Source organism: Danaus plexippus, chromosome 25 (assembly GCF_018135715.1).
Source record: "Danaus plexippus chromosome 25, MEX_DaPlex, whole genome shotgun sequence".
Lineage (NCBI taxonomy): Eukaryota > Metazoa > Arthropoda > Insecta > Lepidoptera > Nymphalidae > Danaus > Danaus plexippus.
In genome coordinates, this window is record NC_083553.1 from 3,483,943 (window position 1) to 3,503,002 (window position 19,060).

Here is a 19,060-nt window from a genome sequence, read left to right on the forward strand (position 1 = left end):
AAGAAAGAATAATTATTACGAAAGAATAATATTAATTAAGAAAGAAAGAATAATTATTAAATATTAGAACCTTTTTTGAAGTGAAACTTTCAACAAGGGTGCGTTTAACGTTTTACGCTGGGGGAGAGAGAAAGAAAGATACACAAATGTAGAAAGTAGGAGAGAGAAAGAGAGTTAGTCGGTGGATTTCAAGCACATGCGCTCGGTATTCTTGCTATGTAGCGAAGTAAACAGTGTGAGCGTCGTGAAATTAGCTGAAATACGTACTTGTTCTATACTAATTTATTTGCAATCCTTATTTTTTTAGTTTTATGTTATACTTACATTATTCTATTTTCAAATTTAGTATATAAGAATTTATTACAATTACGAAGTTTCACTTCTTCCGCGTAGAGGGACCACGCACCATTTATTTTTATTATTATAATTTTATAGACAACAAATAAAAACTATTAAAATATTTTATAATTGTATTTATTTATTCATCTTAAGTACAATCGCTAATTATAATAATATATTATTATATGTGAAAAGATTTTTATATTCTGAACGCCAGTATTAATGTTAAACATAAGGTAGTTTAATGTTTTATCTTAAAATATATTGCTAGGGTCCTTTGTTGTTCCCTAAAATGGGCGCGTACGCGTAATACGCTGATGATGAACAGTCGCAGCTTCCTCTTGGACCTGGAACTCCCCGTGGGCCTGCAGGACCTGATATTTCAAAATAATAATGTTTCTCGTATATCGAACTTATATTCAAAAGGTTTCAAGAAACTTTTATTTTATAATTTCTATATTAATTAAAGTTAGTACAGACCTGACGGGCCCGGATCACCCCGAGGTCCAGTTCTTCCTTCGATCCCAGCGGGACCCATGGGACCTTAATTGATAATAATTAATTGCAGACAGCTAGATTTCATTTTGAACTTATTTATCACGATTTAATTTAACTTTATTTAGACAAAGTTGTGAATTGCTTCGTAATATTGTTAATGAATACTACGATTACTTAAAAATATGTATATATAATAATATAACTGTATAATGTATAGGGAAAACCTATCAATTTTATATTTTACCAGTCATCCCGGGTGATCCCTCTGGACCTGGGATGCCCACTCCTTGAGGACCTCTATCCCCTTTGTCGCCTTTATCGCCGCTGGGTCCTGGATATCCTGGTCGACCAGGTTCGCCTGTTTCACCCGGATACCCCCTGGGACCCATCGGTCCTGTTTCGCCCACGGAACCTAAATTGGTAACATACAATTATATATTTGAAGGTTCATTATTTAATGCCTCGTTTAGATATAACACACAGAGTTTGTTGAAACTGGGTCTTAAAATGTTTGTATAAGCATTCTATTGCAATTTAGATTGTTTTAAATTAAATTATCTTAAATTCATTTACCGGGGCTCCCTGGTGCCCCCGGCGGTCCTGGGGGGCCTCTGCGTCCCGGTTTCGCAGTTGGCATCACAAGACCCGATGAAAAGTCAGCCAGACGCACTAAAATAGAAAATGAAAATAAGCAATACATTTTAGTGTAAAATTTATTTGGAAAATAGACAAACCTTTTATTATGTCCTCACAGATGTTTCTCACGTCGTTTTCTGATAATGATGGACGCTACAAATAAAATATTAATTATAGTTATATGTAATTTTTTAATACAAATATTTATTTCAGAACAATTTTGGAACGAAATACAAATAATTTTTAGGTGATCATATCTAAAAGATTATTTCTTACCTGTTCTTGTACTAAGCTAAGTGAACCGGGGGGCCCTGGAGGACCCCTCTGCCCGGGTACCCCAGGTATACCGTCTAAACCATCTCGCCCTGGCAATCCTGGGAATCCTTGTTCACCTTTCTGTAATTCATACTCCAATTCAACTATCATCGAAAAACAACATATATATTTTTTATAAGAAATCTATATATATAAAAGCAAGTCGTATTAGTTACACAATTAGCTCAAGATCAGCTTTGCTGATTTGGCTGAGAGACCAGCTTAGACGCTTAGCTTCAAACCATGATAGGGACGTGTGTAACTTTTCATACCGTACGAAAAAGAAAAAAATTAACGTAATAAAATGCAAAATCTGTTTATTTACTGCCTCTAAACTGGCACAGAGTTCGCTCGATCAGATATACATTTCTAATTGTGAAACTGTCGCAGACGAAGTCGCGAGCAAAAACTAGTTTTGATTAAAATAATGGCAACAATTTAGTCGTTCACCTAAAGGCGGTGTCGTTGTTTGCTCTTAACATATTTTGATACGTTTAATCACGTTTGAATATCCAGAAATATAAAGAATTCACAAATTTGTTCTCAATAAAGTCTCATTTGTTTTGCATATGTAAGATTAAATGTTGTAAATTTTTAATAAAATCCCTTTTTAGTACTAATACTTATAAAAAATATTCATTTAATAAACGTGGAAGAGGACCAGTAACCAAAAAGGCACCTCTATATATAAATTAGAATACAATGATATTGATTTAAAACATTACAACCTAGCTAATGTCCTACTTATATAAACACGAGTTGTCATGGATGTGTGCTGCTCTTTCAGGCAAAAGATTATGATTATTCTTACAAGACGGCATTAGTTTAGATTTATTGAAGAGAAACTTTTTATGGGACTTCCAACAAAAAAAGAGATAAAAAGAGACAGAGCACTAGGGAACGCGTGGTTCTCGAAAGCATGCGGACAATCAATGGTAAGTTGTAAGTAATTTTAAAAAAGTTTATCTTAATTAAACACTCAAAACTTCTTAAAAATCAATTTCCATCCCTTCCTGTTTTCAATCCAACATTATGAATTTCCACTTCTTCCGTGCGGAGGGTCGCCACGCAGAATATTTTTTCTCGCTAAACGGATATTTATGACAGTAATGTTTAGGTAGAACAGTTTTCTGTACGAAGTCACATGACACCGTCGTCATGTCGTTGCCGATTGGTTACAGTATCTCTCATCTAACACCCTTTATATTTCAATCTGAAATTTTTCAAACCCTCACGGACGAAGTCTTAGGAAAAAATAGTACAATATACACCACAGTCCGCTGAAAAGTAAATTTCTTTTCTTCTTTGAAATAAAAGTTAAAAGATTTTGAGAAACTTAATTCTCATTAATAGCGATCTCTTTCAGGTTAAATTTGGATATTAAATAAATCGTTATTAACAATTAAGGTATAATGTAACTCAAGAAAAGATATATCGAATTTCCAAAAACCAAAGTTGAAAGGTCGATTGACAAACTGTAGAGATGATTTGTGATCTCAGTTGACAAAAAATACCTTATTTGTGGTATGGTCACTGAATGTTTGGAGTAGCTGGATTAAATTTAGCGGGGCGGTGAGAAGTTGAAATGCAAGAGCTAAAAACGAGATGAGGAGAAAAACTTCAACAGTTGTTATTTCCCATGCGTTGAATGTGTTGAAATGTTTTAAAGATATGGCCTTTGTCCAGGTTTTGGATTAGGAAAAACCTACACTAGGTAAATTAAGATTTACGTTGCACACAATTACCACTTTATTTCTAGTATCCGGTAATTGACAAGACACGTGAGCATCGGCAAGAAAAAATACAGCTAAATAAAATTATATATACAACAAAAAAAATTTTCTTACCAGACCCATTAAACCCGGTGGCCCTGGAGGGCCTGGAACGGTAACGCCAGCTGTTGATGTACTCACACCCGGAGGACCGGCGGGTCCTGGAAGACCTGGCGGACCTTGGGGTCCCTTGAAAACAAATTAACAGATTATTGCAATATCTATATAACATATACAAATATTATTCAGTAACTCACCGCTGGACCTTCAGGGCCCATTTCTCCCGGAGTACCCGGAAGACCAATCAAACCTCTCTCTCCGGGCAATCCAGGTAACCCTTGCATCCCTTGGATACCCGGACTTCCCTAAAAATAATAATATATTTGATGATAGACACATTGTACTTGCATTCTTAACACGTGTATAGTCCATGTATCAAGTAGAATTAAAGTTTTGTATAATGATTACCGGTGTTCCATCTAATCCTGGTAAACCTCTCACCCCGGGGTAGCCATCTCTACCAGGCTTCCCCGGAATTCCTTGCTCGCCCTTACTACCTACCGATGATGTAAAAGTAATTATGACATAATATCCATTTATATTCTATTAAACAGAATTTAACCTTGAACTACATTTTTTAAAAACCATGAAGTAAAAAAATAATTAAAATAAGTATAAAAACCCATTAGAAATAGTGGGATATTTCCAATAGACATGATTTTAACTTATCAAATAATCCAAAATAAGAATACCTTGCACAAGAGGAAAAAATCCTTTACTGGCGGGTCCTGGGGGGCCCACAGGGCCAGGTTCACCGGGGGCCCCTGGAAGACCGACGGGACCTGGTGGACCCTAAATTACAAATAATTACTTAAGAAATTAATAAATGTAAATTGCCATTATTATGAATTACTTACATCCTTCCCATCAACACCGGGGACTCCAGCCAGGCCCACTAGGCCCACATCACCTCTATCACCTTAATCAGAAAAATCAATCAATAGATTAAATTAAATAGATAAAAATATATTTTCAGGAATTAATCTAGACGATAATTTGAAGCTATAGAACATCTGAGTGAATATAAGACAATGTACCTTTTTCTCCCGAATCTCCTTTGTCACCTTTGGAACCTTTTCTCCCAGGTACCCCTGGCGAGCCAATCACGGAGACCTGGTTGTAATAAAATAATTTTAATGTGCCCATATTTACTAATTTAGAGAAAAACATTACTGACATTGCTTGCAGAGCCCGGAGGACCTATGTCTCCTTTTTCTCCTTTAGGTCCCGTCAGACCTCGGGGGCCTGGAGGCCCGTCCACGCCTCGTTTCCCCTAAACATTTAAAACGATTAATCAGGCGAAAGGTGGAGTAATTGAATATAAACTAATATTTAATAAATAAAGAATATAATTACTGGCAGTCCCGTGTACCCAAGAGGACCAACCTCTCCCGGTGGCCCCGGCGGACCCACTGGACCCTAAAATATATATTACAATTAAACTTAAGTACCTTATATAGCAAAGTCAGTCATTTTAACTTTTTATATTTCGTTACATCTACATAAATGTACTTTCTTTTTTATTGTAAGGCTTCATTCGCACTGGAATAATGGAATATTTTTCCAATGTCAAATGTTACTTCATTAAAATATATATATATATATATATTTTACTTACTGGTGGACATGTTTGATTACATACAAGAGGAAAGTCGTTTACTCCCGGTGTTACGATCTAAAATAGAAATAATACTAAAATATTAAATATTGAAACAGTAATAATATAAGTAAAAAACCTTACTCACTGGAGGAGTGACGGTTGCGATAAGTGACTCCGGTATTTCCTAGAAATAAACGTTGTCATCGAAATAAGACGTAAAAAACACTTTAAAATATTTCAAATATATTACGAACTGACGGTCACATAGAAAGTGTAAAAGCACTAAGACAATACATTGTTGTTTACTGCTCTCTTAGACCGGATAGAAAGTTTAATGGAAGTAACGAATAAAAATAAAGAGTATAAGCCAAGTTTATACGTAACGCTAGCCAAGCCAAATTACTGAAACCGCGTCGGAAGTTAGCAGTTTCATACAAGATATATGATTTATCTGAACAAATGCGAGACTCGAAATTGCTTCCAAGTTACTCCTCTGAGAACAAACTTTAGTTATAACCTTACTTGTTTGTTAAAACTAAGACAATATTTCCGTTGAAATAAGCCAATAAAATTCTATTATAAATAATAACTTACGATTTCTTCACAACTGTCTTCTGTAATGTTGTAGCGATTGCAACTCAATGACAGCCATTGGAGGTCTACCTGAGTAACAATTATTATATAAAATTATTTATTATGTATAGTTTCCTCGACAACTTTTCTCCTGTTGTATACATAAGTCGGTCGCTAAGAGTATGATGATATACTACTACTACTACTACTTTTTTGTTCGTCTGAATTTATTTAACTAACATTTATTTAGAAAATAACATAGCTAACCTTCACCTTATTTTAATAAAAAAAAATTTCGAAAATAAAAAATCTAACAGACTTCAAGTAAAACAACATCTAATAAAATCAATCATAATGTTACCAACACAAAATAAAATCTAAGAACAATTAACTCCTTACCACAAGTCTGCTTCATCAAACTAAATACGGAAAGTGTTCAGTTTTCCTATCTTCGAACGTGAAGATATCGAAGTAATTAAAAATTGGAAATGCACGAAATGTGGTGTAAGGCAAGATTTAATAGTTTGTACTTACAGGAGCTGGTGTTCCATCATCGTTGGAGACGATACTGATGCTGGTCGCGTTATCAAAGTCCCATCCACCTATTGATTCCGGCTCCAACTACATAAACATTATATGAATCGTATCTAATAACCACGACATTCTTAACACCTTCTCGCAACCCATTCGACTTGGTTTCTTAAAACGTATGTTTTCTTCCTTCGATTTTAACGATTGGTATTATTAAAATAAAGAACTGGTCCACAATTTCTATTGGAGACTCCTTAGCTGATCTGTTAGGAGTCACTTCCTAATACCCAATACATGATGTGAAGAAAATTTTCGTAAGAAGAAAAGCATTTAAAAAAAAAAGCGTAAAAATAAAATACATTTATATTCAAGTTCAATAAGATGTACTATATTGGAGAGAATACGATATAATAATGAGGTTTGGTCGGTATAAATAGAGGCGAGAGTACAAATTAAAAACATTCTCGCTCGAGCCGTTGCAGGGATCGGAACTCTTCGAAATAAATGATTCGTCAAACCGTCTGCGAGGCTACCCTCAATAGCCTGAGACCCTGACAAGAACCAAAAACAAAGGCATTGGTGACGTCAGTTATGCTGATGTCACTCATAAAAACAATGAAGTAGCTTTAAATCCGACATACATATATCAATTTAAAATATTTCGTTTGGTGGTTTACAAACTATATAAACATATGCGTTTATATCCTATACACTATTTTTCATATGTTATAAAAGCAAATATTTTAATATTGTACCTATTTCCCCATTATTAGTTAATAAATTATTTCTCACCTCATTACAGTCTATGGCCGCGTGTACAGTATCGTTGTCTATAGCTATATGAACTTTGTGCCAGAACGGCTTGAACAGCTGTAAAAAAAATACAGTTATTTTCTGATCAAAAAGTAAATTAATAATCTTTTATAGAATAAGTGTCCAACATACAGTTTCAGACTTAATTTTTAATGTTCAACGTTACTTCCAGTAATTTTTTACAAAATGGCTGAAACCAGTATTTATAGTTTTCAAATACTTAAATGTTGCCATAACAAAATTACAATGGTTCAGTTTTATAATTAATTATAATTAGCCATGAAAATAATTCCAAATAATATAATTAGTACGTGTGGCGCCACTTTTAACACGAGATCTAAGACTCATAAAATATTAATTTTATTTAATCGTCTATAACTTACTGTGGGCGTAGAGAAGACAACACGTGATCCCTGAACGAAAACGGCCATCTTCTTAACATTTGGTAAGAGAGTTATAGAGAAAAGAAGAGAAGTAGAACGAACTCTGATAAGACTCCACGGTCGGCGATTGTTGGTTCTGAAGGTAGAAGTTATAGTGAACGTTGAAGGTAAACCCGCTGGCAGAGCCTCGCTAGAAGAAAATTAAAAATAAACATTATGAAATAAGTTAAAATTGATGAGATCTAATACTTTCGCGAGTATTCATTTAAATGAAACTAATATTTTTGGATTCATCATCATCATCATCAGTCTATCGGAGCCCACTGCTGAGCAAAGGCCTCTTCTCTCATGGAGAAGGTTAAAGCATTAATCACCACGCTTGCTCAAGACGGGTTGGCGATTTCAAACTTATAATTTGAAATTATAAGTCCAGGTTTCCTCACGATGTTTTCCTTCACCGTCCGTCAGTGGTGTCTAAATACTGTTAGAAAGTACATATGACTATGAAAAATCACGTTGGTACTTGCCAGGTTTCGAACCCGCGCCCTCACGTATGAGAGGCGGGCCTTTAACCTCCAGGCCACCACGACCAGGCCACAACCGTAATCACGGACAGACGGTCGCTGCCAAGTAACCGAAACATCGGGAATCTGTGGTTTTAAAAATAATAAAATAACGGGTTGTAATCCGAAAATATTAGTTTCATATAAGTTAGAATTAAGCTATTTTAAGACGACAAATTATGTTGTTCTTAAAATTCGAATATGCTTCTAGATGAAACTAATATTTTTCGCGGATTTTATTATTTAAAAATAAAACTACATAATCCCGACGTTTCGGTTACTTTTCAGCAACCGTGATCACGGGCAGACGAGATGTGATCATACTTCTAGATCTTATTAAATTATTTTAAAAATAATAATCATGTTAATATCTGTTATTCAAACGTAAAAACCGCCGGAATGATAATGAAGTGGCTATTGTTGTTGAAGTTGCGATTTCAATAATTCTCTTAACCAGTTTATTGAAACATTACCCTTTATTAATATAATTAATAACTTATTAATACAATCTACATATTTTTATACAATCTGAGTGATACTAGTATTTAAAAAAAAAAAAAAAATTAAATTGAGAATACGATTTACGGAATTAAATATTGCCCGGGGTACAGATTCAGATTTTTTTTCAATGTTCAGCGTTACTTCCTATAATGTTTAAAATAGCCGAAGCCAGTATTAATTATAATCAGTCATAAAAATAATTCTAAGGATTATAGTATATTATAATTAGTACGGCACTGATGGCACCTCTTATAACAATACGTTATAATAATTAATTTTCAATTACCGTAAAGGCAAAGTAAGATTCGCTCCATCCCCAACGCGGTACGCCCTCTGCAGGTCCTGGGAGCCCTGGACCAAGGTGACCCCTGTTGTATCAGCTCCGTCCAAACGGTACACCGCTATCAGATCCACTGATTGGAAGTCTATGTCGCCCGGGCGAAGTGACTGGCAGGCGTTTAACGGAGACGCTGTAACTGTTTCTTTAACCAAAATGTTTAATTCGCATTATCATTAAGAAACAATTATAATTAGTCCAAGCCAGTTAAACTCTTCGTTACATTTGTTTATTTTAAAGCAATAATCTTTAACCAAAAGGCATAAATGTTTTTGTATGTATTTTTCTACAGTTATGCATTTACGTTTCAATTATGTATGTCTAACCTGCATCTCCATTGCTTCCGTATTTAAATAACGCTCCCAAAAGAAGGAAAATAACCCTTAAAAAAAGAAATACAATTACTTATATATGTATATATATTGGCACTATCAGCACCAATGATGGCAACATAACAATAACTTGTGGCTGTCATCAATTATTATAAAAACTTTTTGGTATTCATAATTATTGTTAGGAGTATAAAGAACGAACACTGTTTAAAAAGAGAATAGAATTATGTTTGAATTTTGGTATAAATACGACGTTAAGACGCACACGACAGTACAGTTCAGTGACTGCGGACTCTTGAAGAATGTGAATATGAAAAACATTCAAAAAGTTCAAGGATATTAAGAAGAATTGACGTTTAATTTTGAAATATCATGGAACGTACTGAAATAAGTGACATTAGTGACGTCAGCAATGCTGACGACTCTCCTTTTGACAACAAAGAATCTGTATTAATTGTATATATATATATACATATATATAACTTCATTCATGGGCCCTTCGATAGAGTACCTCTACTATCTTTTCGTTTTAACTATTAAGTAATGGATATGTTTTATACATCCATTTGGGAAAGAAAACTTATGACTTGATATAGATTTTCATAACTAAAAAACGATATAAATAAACTATTTGCGATGGACCCCGCACCCGCACGGGGAATCCATTGAATGCTAAGAGGTTTCGTCTCTCTCTGTTATCGAATAAAAAAAAAAACAAACCATATTATAGGAAACTTATAGAAATAATGTTTAAACCAAATCTTTTTATTTACTTAATTACCATATATGTAATATATGAGACGAAACCTCTCAGCATTCTATGGATTCACCGTGCGGGTGCCGGGTCCATCGCGTTGCAGGGAGAGGAGCTTCAACAGTGCCTGGGACTTGCGACCCAGGTGTAGGTTTAAGGGGCCCATATCTAACGCATTATACAATGTGGTACCTACACGAACTTATCTCCTAATTAAATTAAAATTATGCAATAGTATATACATTTCAGAATCTCATTGTGAATATTGTAATTTTATTCATAGTATCTATTTTTATATTTTCGGTTACATCTCAGTTTATTTTCTATTGTAAATTCTTTATTATTCTTAATATATAAAAATACAAAAAGGGCAAAAAGAATACGTCGCATAACGATTTTAAATAGACCATATCTGAAAGATAGTGACCCAAGAGCATATTTAGTATAATTACAATTTCAATGTATTATTAGGGTCTTTTAACATTAGATTAGTAAGAATATTGCTTAAAATTTAAGCAGACATACGAAAATAACGATATTTTGGTATTACTTATACGATCGAGCGATTAAACTGTCGGATTGTTCATTTTAAATGATAACTATACGTCTATTAATTCTAAAAACATATCATCGATATGCTTATATAAAGTTTGCTCCGTCAAACTATTAACGACGCGTTTCCAGTTACTCATTCTTTCACCACGTTTTCTTTCATGTTAGATAAAATGCATTTCGCAAACCATGCGGGTATTCCGAGAAACGAAACCAACTCAGAATGTAGGTCTTAGCGGATGGAAGGACTCGAACCTCCTAGAGCTACTGGTTAAAATGGACAAATTTTACTATCTCGAAGAGTTTACCCATCATAACTAGCAGCACAACTGACCTGTATGCGGAAGCAAAGTCATTAAATCGACCTACTTTCGGTAGGAGACAGAATATTCCCAGCTTCATGGCTTTTGGGAAGTTTCCAGTGAGTAAGTACAAATAAACAGTTCCTGAAGTCTACCCCCAAATATTCCAGAGTGACATAACACACCCTGGGATACCATCCGACCCTGTCGCAGTTGTAGAGGCATAGGCTACTCATACGCGACCTCCAGCCCGCCCGCCCGCGAGTATTAATTTAAATTAAACTAATATTTTCGGATAACTACGAGTTATTTCATTATTTTTAAAAACTTCATACTCCCGACGTTTCGATTATTTTGCATCAGCCGTGATCACGGGCAGGCGAGATGTGTGGATAAAAAAAAATTGCTAACTATCGGATGATGCGAACTTGGTCTAAGCATACAGATCATTGTGACTATGGTTTACCACAAACATTTATGTAAAATAGAAATCTGACATATCAATATACACAAGAATACGTTAAAAGTGAAAACATTTAATTCGTATATATGTAGATGTTTATTTAATAGAAAATAAAGATTACAATAAAAAAAAATATCCTTTCATTTCGAACAATAAAACATAAAATTTTGGAATGTCTTAAAGTCTTAATACTTTTAGCAATGTCATAACAGTATACACCCTTGACTTGTGAAAGAAATAGTTCAAAAATCGTTACAAGGCACATCCCTAATATTCCTGGAATAATATTTATATAGCGTAGTTTAATTCTAGTATCCATTTACGACTAGAATACAAACTTACGAGTAGGATACAATAGATAACAATAGCCGAAGGATTACCAAAATGAAATTCAATTATATCAGAAAAATATTTAAGCGAGATGTAAAATGCAAAATATAAAAAAGTTAACAAATATGAAAGTCTATTTTAGTAAATTAAAAGTAATGTTTGTCAAATAAAATATATGACACTACGTAATAATATAGTATAAATTTAAAAATATTATAACTTCTCTATTTAAAAATTTCGGTATCACAGAATAATCTTATTTATCAATATTTATTTACAAAACTACATTTTAAATAATACGTCCAGAAACAAACCATTCAAATTCTTTTTATCATGTACTTATGCAACTAAAAGTGTTGCATGCTATTAATATTTACCTTGATAGTTTTAAATTAAACAGCAATAAATAGGCAATCAGAGCCAATAGGACTTCGCGGCCCAATTTTCTCGGATCAATCGATGCAGGGTTAACAAATAATTGACCTTCAAAACATGTCCCACTTTGTGAGACCTTCGGGGGTCTGTTGAAACTATTAAACTAGGCAATTAAAATTCTATCACCCTTTCAGTATAGGTAGCATCTTTTGATTATGTGAGCTAGAAACAGTGATTTTTGATATTGAAAATAAAATAAAATACCGGAAAGAAAGTGAAGACAATGAAGAAATTATATACTATATATAGGAACGTATATTTGTAAAAGACATATTTGAAATTTATTTAAGTTTTTCAAGGATTCCGACACGTCGTAAATTATTGTTAACATTTGAATTCTTATAGTAGCGTATACCTGTGTAAAGTACTATATGAAGTAGAAGCGAAAAAACAATATAATAAAATACAAAAATATTAATTCAATATGCAAACGATACCATTTAAATAAAAAATTAAATCAATGAGTATACTAAAAAGGTTAAATACAAAAATATCAATACAAGAATTGCATATTGTAGATCTTTAGAAGATAGCAACATTTTTTACTCAAACTTTATAGACAAAGATTTAAATATAAAAAAAAAATTGGTTGAGACCAATTTTTATTTGTTACGTCATGAAAAAAAAGTTATATTTATCAAAAAATAAAAATAAAAAAATCATACATTTTTAATATTATTTAAAAACAATCACATGAATGCAATATACGGCTTATTAAGAACATAATTAACATTACTTCTTTTGAAATAAAAGATGAACTTAACAATGAAATCAATTTTCGAACTTACCAGAATACATCCATTTTGGGACAAAATTAATTCAAAAATTTCATTTTAGTTTAAGGCAGCACCCATTAAACACCGAGGTGTATCAATAACTGACCATTTGGCTAATCAACGCACTGAGATTTGCGGTCGCAGTGATGTATATCAATTAATTTTGTCTGTCACTGTGTTTAATGCCTATTCCTGTATAGTTCTGTGTTCTGAATGATGTTCCCAGTAAAGGAAATATTTACAATCTAATCTTAACGCTCTGTATCCTCTTTCAATTTTAATTATTGTCAGGCATCTTGATGATCTCGTTCTAGTTTTGTCTAATTCTGGATTTGACTTCATAACAATGTGATTCAATGACTCAACAAATGATTCTTTAATTATGTGTCCGAAGTGTTTTAATGATGATACAAAATTGCAAAAAATACTTAAAACAATAAAGTCACATTAATGGTATACAAACTTTATATTAAACGAAAATTCTTGTTTGTTGATAAATTAACCCTCTGATTCATAATAATAATGAACCTAATAGCTTTCCGGGAATCTAAATAAAATAAACAAATAAATATTTCAATTAATAATGCATTGCAAGCATAGCGGTCATGATCATTGGACCTCTTCAATGATTGCTATTAATCACAAAGTGGCCCTCAGAACTATGCAGTTAAAGTGGCAGTGCTTTACGTAAATAGTCATTAATAGTTAATTGTAAACTCTTGATTGTAGCAACATGATCAATTCTTTATAGTTTTCTGATGCACTAATAAAAAAAATTACATAACATTCTTTACGATACAAAAAAAAAATATGTGATATTATTTTTAAACGAATACTTTTTATAATTGTAAAGGGATAGAAGGCAACACTTAATACTATGTGTCAATCCTGACGAATTTTGTAGTCAACGTGAACGATTTGATTATTTCGTCATTAATTCAAAACTATCTCAAATATTTATATTCACATAGAAACACATAAACCAAGGTACCAGAATCGAATAAGTTTCTTTTCTGTTACCAAACTTAAGAGCAACAAAAATACATAGAGGTTATAATTGTTACAGATGCCGTTGTCGTGTCGATTTTATCAAGAAAAATATCCAGAAGTAGAAGATGTGGTGATGGTGAACGTTAGGTCTATAGCTGAGATGGGTGCATACGTTCACCTGCTCGAATATAACAATATAGAGGGCATGATTTTGCTTTCTGAATTGTCCAGAAGACGTATCCGTTCCATAAACAAGTTGATTAGAGTAGGGAAGACAGAACCGGTCGTAGTTATCAGAGTAGACAAAGAAAAAGGTGAGTTCTATATATATCATTAATGAATTACAATTAAAACGGACATCTAACAGGTTAATGTACGCAGGTTACATTGATTTGTCGAAACGTCGTGTATCAGCCGAGGATATCGACAAATGTACGGAGAGGTACGCCAAAGCTAAAGCTGTGAACTCTATTTTGCGTCACGTAGCAGAACTGCTGCACTACCAAAGCTCGGAACAGCTGGAAGAGCTATATAAACAGACAGCTTGGCACTTCGAAGAGAAATATAAAAAGAAAGCATCTGCTTACGACTTCTTTAAGCAAGCCGCTGTGTGAGTATTAGTTGGTATTATCTTATTTTAATTTCAAAATAAAAGTCTTTATAAGTTAAACTTGAAAATGCCTTACACATTATATATATTGTTTTTCATTGTCATATATAACTTTTAGTTTGTTAATTCAGATTATTTTAATAAAACTGAGATTTAAGCAATTAATTTAGTTTTAATTTAATATAATAACAACATTACCTTTAAACCATGTCCTAGTATATCTAACTGGTATATGATTGCTATTTCAGAGATCCCTCTGTGCTCAATGAATGTGGTCTGGATGAGAAAACCAAGGAAGTGCTATTAGCTAACATCAAACGGAAACTGACTTCCCAGGCTGTGAAGATCCGAGCTGATATTGAATGTGCCTGTTACGGCTATGAGGGTATTGACGCCGTGAAGGAGGCATTGAAAGCTGGCTTGTCTCTCTCAACCCCAGATATGCCTATTAAAATCAACCTCATAGCCCCACCTTTGTATGGTAACTATTTTATTATCAAACTTATCCATATATAACTTAAAATTTGCATAAAGCTCGGTATGTTGTAAGTAAATCAAATGATGCACCTTTTAAAAATAACAATAAATTTTTTGAACTGTACAATATGTTAAGTTATTACTTCTTTTCTAAAGTAATGACAACTTCTACCCCGGAGAAGACCGATGGGCTCAAAGCTTTGCAAGACGCAATCGATAAAATCAAAGATACAATCACCACTGCCGGTGGAGTGTTCAACATTCAGATGGCTGTGAGTAATAACATATATTTATATATATATTGTTGATATGTTTAGCTTAGAACCACTTAAAAATTAAAATATTTTATAAGTATTCATTATTTGCAGTGAAAACTTATATCACATGAAAATATATTTTATGTAGAGACTTTTTGAGTTATACAGATCAGTAATAATATTTAAATATATATATATATTTTAATTTTTCCTCACTTGCATGAAAAGCTTGTGTTTAGTCAATGGTAAGAGGGAGATGTGACCGATTCTCTCCCGTCAAGGCAATACTAATAAAATATAACTATATCCTTCTATTCGCCCGGACACTTATCAATGTTTATTAACTCATTATGATAAAATATAAGTCGAAGTCGAAAAATAAAGATCTACAATATAAGTTGAACTTTTCATCCAGACGGAAAATAAAATTATATGCACAATGGGCAGAATAGGTATATGTAGGACATATGTACTTGAGTGAGAACTTCCCACTATTCTTTTCTCCCTAGGTGCGTAATATACTATTATTTATCATTGCTTACCCAATAGTAATTTATACTTATATATAAAACTTAAGTATCTGTTACTAATTTAAAAATTCTAAATTCAAATTTATGTTACTCAATCTATTAAAGACCAGTTTTCATAATATTATCTTTATTATATAAACAGCCTAAGGTTGTCACCGCAACGGATGAGGCAGAGTTGGCAAGACAGATGGAACGTGCAGAGGCTGAGAATGCAGAGGTCGCTGGTGACTCAGCAGAGGAAGATGCCGACCAAGGTATGTTACATGTTAGCTTGATCGGCAATGTTAGTAATATGATGTTGAGCATAATGTAGTCAGATTACTTTTATATAGAAATGTTGACATTATCAATATCGTTCATGCTTCCGATGCAAATAATAATAACAGATTGATTGAACACAACAGTATGCTACATGCATTATATTTGTAACTGAAAATATATACTTACACACCATCCGTCATTAATATTCAACAATCTACATTAAGACTAAGTCTAAAATTTTTGATCATATCTATCCTAAATGCACGGCAAATATGAGAAACATAAGTAAGCCCTGTAACGAGATTATTTGATTCAAATTAAAAACAAAACTCATTTACAGAACTTGCATTTTATAAATCAACTTTAAGTGAAAATGCTTAAGTTATTGATGATATTTTTCAGGCATGGGCGATGCTGGTATGGATGAAGAACCACAACAGAACGGGGCTTCGGATGACACTGATGAGAATTGATCTACATCTTTGTAAACTATATGTAATGTCTAAATATATACATGTTTTATACACAACATTGCTTTCATTACATCAAAGCGCATTAATGTGCGATGAAAAACTATTTGCTTTGCAAGAAAACAATCTTTGGAGTAGAAATAAATATAATAGATCAGTTAATGGCATAATTTTATTAAATATCTAAAAACATCAACGGGAGATATGTCTGAAATTTTTTAACACTATTTACAACTTACGATTTAATATTGCACATTTAATATTTGAATTTTGTTAAGTGGAAGGTAATTTGCTAAACTTTCTTGCCGTTTATTCTGTTCAATTTACTCCTGTGTATTTTGTCGAAGAATAACAATCCGGCTGCCTTCTCTATAGTTTCGGGAGCCACCTGACGAAAGAAAGTACATGTTTGAAAATAAGCTATTCAAAAATCTTTCTTGCTTCATATGACTGTAATTATATCTAGAGACTTAAAAAACTATGTTTTTTCATCTCGTCTAATCTAGATCATAGTTGCTAAAAAACATAGTCGCATTTTATGTGTGGAGATGAAAAGCTAAAGCAATTCAATTTGTTAGCTAAAGCAATTCAATTTGTATGTGAGGGAAATCATCACAATAAAAATCTCACCATATATGAGGAGACGGGTGTTTCGTCAGGTATTTTCTGGTTTGGCATTACATATGCCTCCATATCGAGACTGCCATCAGATGCTTCCCCGACAACTACTTTATAAAAATGAGTGGGCACCGCCACTGTATTTGCTCCTATGACTTGGTATTTTATATACATTTTGCCATCAGATTCTTTTCTACAACATATTAAATTAATGATACAGTAATAAAAATTCATAAGCAAAATATCACACAAGTGGCTATCTTTAGTTTAATGTGAGTCAACTCAAAAGCCATTGAAACATTATTGTATATCAGACTTGGTCGGTAAACTTGGTTGGTATTGTTAGATAATATAATATCATTGTAATGTAAATAGATCACTTAATTATCATGGGTTCTGTCATTGTTGCTACTTAGCACAATAATAAACTCGTACATACCTAGGTAGATACAAAGGTCCCGTACAGCAATACACATTGTCGTAAACTTTGGTCAGTTTTCTAACATGCTTCTCTAAGCGATTCCAAGCATGTCTGTTAAAGCCTTCACCAACCTGAGAATATTTTATAGTCATTGACAGTTATGTTTCACTTTAGGTCTTTAAAGACAATTAATTCATTATATTTACTTGTGGAGCCATATTCGTGAGGAAGAATGTTTGTTCGACATGTTTCTGTGCTAATCTGTGATTACCAGCTGCAGCCATATGTCCTCTGTCAAATCCTGATCCCTTGTAGTCACTGTTCTGAGACCTGTATACACGAATAAAATTACGTACATAAATGAATCAGAACTTCTTATCATTCAATGGATTCATCCTGCAGGTGGCAGAACCTTTTGTGTTGCAGGGAGAGGAGCTTTAACAGTGCCTGGGACTTGCGACTCAGATCTAGGTTTAAAGGGTCTATCTATCATGGCTTAAACACTCACCTCCACTATCCAAGCTCCTCTCACTACCTAACCAATATACTGTCAAAATCGTAATTATGAATTGAGGTATGAATTGGACAATATATTGTAAGGTAAATAATCTATCTATAAATATATATGTATCGAATTTTACATAAATGTTTTGTAATATTTATTAATTAATCAGAATTATATGATAAAAAAAAACACCTGAAAAATGGATGAATGCTCTCATCAGGAGTGAAATCACACTTGCTTCTATCAACAGCATCATTTTTCATGATATGTTCCTTAGTTATATGTTCAAATACCCAATTCGGTACTCTGTTGCGACGGTCATAAGATAAAACAAAGTCATCATATGAACGAACGTTATCCAATCCAGGGAATCCATATTTCATTATCTGGGACACCTAAAAAGAGCTTTCATACAAAAAATACTCTCGTTGACTTTTTTTTTTGTCAATTAATAATAACTTAACATTTATTAGAAGTGTACAAAAAAAGGGTTACATCTATTTTTTTAATAAACGTAAAAAGATGAATGAAACAAACCCTGTCTTTAACGTGTCCCCCGTCTGTATATGGCACTGCTGCAGAAACTGTGCCGAAAATTGGTAAACCCGGCATATTTTTCAATATTTTGCCATTTTGCAAAACAGTGTTCTCGTTATTTTCAAATATTTTCTCCTTCTGTCCAATATAATATCCCGCTAAACCAACAACACTTAGTTGTGCTAAATGTAGAAAACGCTTATGAATCATTTCAAATATATTATTATCAAAATGTTTTTAAGAAAGAAAAAATATAACATCAATTCACAATTACATAGGTTAGATAACTTAAATGAGAAACCAGACATCAACTGTCTTTTCCACCTGTCGTCTGTCAACTTTATTTTCAATTTTTAAATAAATATTGTGATTATTTTAATTAAGTAATAATAAGATCAGAAAAAACAGTATATTTAGAGTTTAATAAGAAAATTCCATATATTAAATTATAATTATTAAATTACTTTCAACGACACATAAAGTAAGAATAAAGAAATAATCTTAATAGTAGGGTAAATT

At 32.9% G+C, this 19,060-nt stretch overlaps 3 protein-coding genes across 3 annotated transcripts; 1 reads left to right on the top strand and 2 right to left on the bottom strand.

Moving 5' to 3' along the window:
• Positions 1-456: 456 nt before the first annotated feature.
• LOC116775165 (collagen alpha-1(IX) chain-like) lies at positions 457-13,180 on the bottom strand. The gene is made up of 23 exons (XM_032667999.2): positions 12,878-13,180; positions 9,248-9,303; positions 8,871-9,066; positions 7,521-7,710; positions 7,117-7,194; positions 6,328-6,414; positions 5,815-5,883; positions 5,366-5,404; positions 5,239-5,295; positions 4,977-5,039; positions 4,798-4,893; positions 4,658-4,733; positions 4,478-4,539; positions 4,313-4,412; positions 4,029-4,117; positions 3,818-3,925; positions 3,636-3,749; positions 1,750-1,869; positions 1,572-1,626; positions 1,411-1,506; positions 1,082-1,249; positions 820-882; positions 457-713 (listed from the first exon to the last, which is right to left on the bottom strand). Exons 1-23 carry the CDS (start codon positions 12,889-12,891, stop codon positions 607-609), a joined length of 2,103 nt encoding a protein of 700 aa, XP_032523890.2. The 5' UTR covers positions 12,892-13,180; the 3' UTR covers positions 457-606.
• A 520-nt stretch (positions 13,181-13,700) lies between these two features.
• LOC116775159 (eukaryotic translation initiation factor 2 subunit 1) lies at positions 13,701-16,519 on the top strand. The gene is made up of 7 exons (XM_032667989.2): positions 13,701-13,852; positions 13,932-14,169; positions 14,237-14,465; positions 14,714-14,946; positions 15,099-15,214; positions 15,872-15,983; positions 16,393-16,519. The coding sequence occupies exons 2-7, from the start codon at positions 13,932-13,934 to the stop codon at positions 16,461-16,463; spliced, it is 999 nt and encodes a 332-aa protein (XP_032523880.1). The 5' UTR covers positions 13,701-13,852; the 3' UTR covers positions 16,464-16,519.
• A 95-nt stretch (positions 16,520-16,614) lies between these two features.
• On the bottom strand, positions 16,615-18,844 carry LOC116775158 (endonuclease G, mitochondrial). Its single transcript, XM_032667988.2, has 6 exons — positions 18,542-18,844; positions 18,197-18,399; positions 17,706-17,829; positions 17,518-17,630; positions 17,091-17,271; positions 16,615-16,848 (listed from the first exon to the last, which is right to left on the bottom strand). Exons 1-6 carry the CDS (start codon positions 18,749-18,751, stop codon positions 16,753-16,755), a joined length of 927 nt encoding a protein of 308 aa, XP_032523879.2. The 5' UTR covers positions 18,752-18,844; the 3' UTR covers positions 16,615-16,752.
• Positions 18,845-19,060: the final 216 nt, after the last annotated feature.